The following is a 1636-nucleotide window of genomic DNA, read 5'->3' on the forward strand; positions in this document are numbered from 1 at the left end:
ATAGAAAGTGGTTTACTTTTACGGTGGCACAAATAAAATATGTCAAATGTATTCCTATATATAATTTTAGCACCCCCCTCATATATACGAGATACAAACATTCATTAACTAAGAGTTAAAAGACTCTAACATCTACAAATAATTAATTAATTATAGGATAAACAAACTCACATGGAAGGAATATATATATATATATATATATATATATTTGTAAAAGAGATAAAACTTGACTATTAAATGAAATTAAAAGTAGTTAATTATCCACTCACACCATTTATTTATTATATAATAAGATAATAGTTAACATAAAGATACATGACCTTTTATACTCACTCCATATGATCGATATGAGTATTTATTAGATATTTATTAAGTCAAAGAGTCATGCATTAGTAAGGAGTGGAGAAATCGAAATGACCAAGCTTGACTATATCATAACTGTTACTAAACTAAATGTCCCCACAAGTGCTGATAAAACTACACCACCCACACCCTGAATGATGTTTCCAACAAGCATGAGGGGAGCTTGAAGAATTCCTGTGGTGGGCAACAAAGCACAATTAACAATTGGGAGAGCAACCCTTGCAACACATGAAAGATTTGAAGTATTTCCAAACAAAATATTTGTATTGGTGCTCAATGTAACATTTATTAAACCTTCAACATTTGTGATCACTTGAGCAAGGGTTGTGTTGCCACAAATAATGGCGACATTTACTCCACTAATTCCGGGGCCTGGGGCATTTCCCGATGTGGAGCAAGACACAACACCCCGTATAGTTATATTAGCTGGTTGGCCAACAACGGATGGAACTTGACCAACGGGTGGCACAATAGATGGTACTTGACCAACGGGTGGCACAATAGATGGTACTTGACCAACAATGGGTGGTATTAGCTGGCTAACAATGCCTGGTAATAGTTGGTTAAGAATGGGTGGTAATAGTTGGTTAAGAAGAGGTGGTAATAGTTGGTTAAGAAGGGGTGCTAATTGACCAACAATGGGTGGTACTTGTCCAACAATGGGTGGTACTTGTCCAACAATGGGTGGTATTTGACCAACCGGTGGTACTTGGGCAACTGGTGGTACAATCGGTGGTACTTGACCAACCGGTGGTCTAATGGGTTGGCCAACAATGGGACCAAGAATGGGACCAACAATGGGAATGGGACCAAAAATGGGACCAAGAATGGGACCGAGAAAGGGGAGTTGAGCATGGGCTAGAGGACTGGTGGTGATGATGGAAAGCAGCATAATGAGGAAAACAACACATATTTTTGAAGACATCATGATGATGATGATGATTTGGTAATACTTTTTCTATTCAATATCCCCTTTTTATAGTACTGCTTTTTATTTACTCCACCCCTACCTTAACTTACCCCCCCCCCCCCAAACCTATATAAATGATTAAAAAATGTATTATACGTAGATATATTATGTTCCATGCTTAAATAATAGAGTATTATTAAAGACGTACAACTTCCAATATTTCTCTCACATATATCCTCATCAGTTAGGTTCAAACTCATCAACTTGAAGATCATTGGGACCATAGAAATTAATTAATTCACTATCATTTGACTTGCCATGATGTTTAACAACCACATAAAAGATTTTTGAAAATAATTGTGT

At 36.5% G+C, this 1636-nt stretch overlaps 1 protein-coding gene across 1 annotated transcript; it reads right to left on the reverse strand.

The window, feature by feature from the left end:
* Window positions 1-427: 427 nt before the first annotated feature.
* LOC125813610 (36.4 kDa proline-rich protein-like) lies at window positions 428-1255 on the reverse strand. The gene has a single exon (XM_049493086.1). The coding sequence runs from the start codon at window positions 1253-1255 to the stop codon at window positions 428-430; it is 828 nt and encodes a 275-aa protein (XP_049349043.1).
* Window positions 1256-1636: the final 381 nt, after the last annotated feature.

Source organism: Solanum verrucosum, unplaced genomic scaffold (genome assembly GCF_900185275.1).
Source record: "Solanum verrucosum unplaced genomic scaffold, falcon-dt-bn FXZP01000235.1, whole genome shotgun sequence".
NCBI lineage: Eukaryota > Viridiplantae > Streptophyta > Magnoliopsida > Solanales > Solanaceae > Solanum > Solanum verrucosum.

Bases quoted from the DNA above. Each gene is read 5' to 3' on its own strand.
- LOC125813610 (XM_049493086.1), bottom strand. From the start codon at position 1,255: ATGCTGCTTTCCATCATCACCACCAGTCCTCTAGCCCATGCTCAACTC.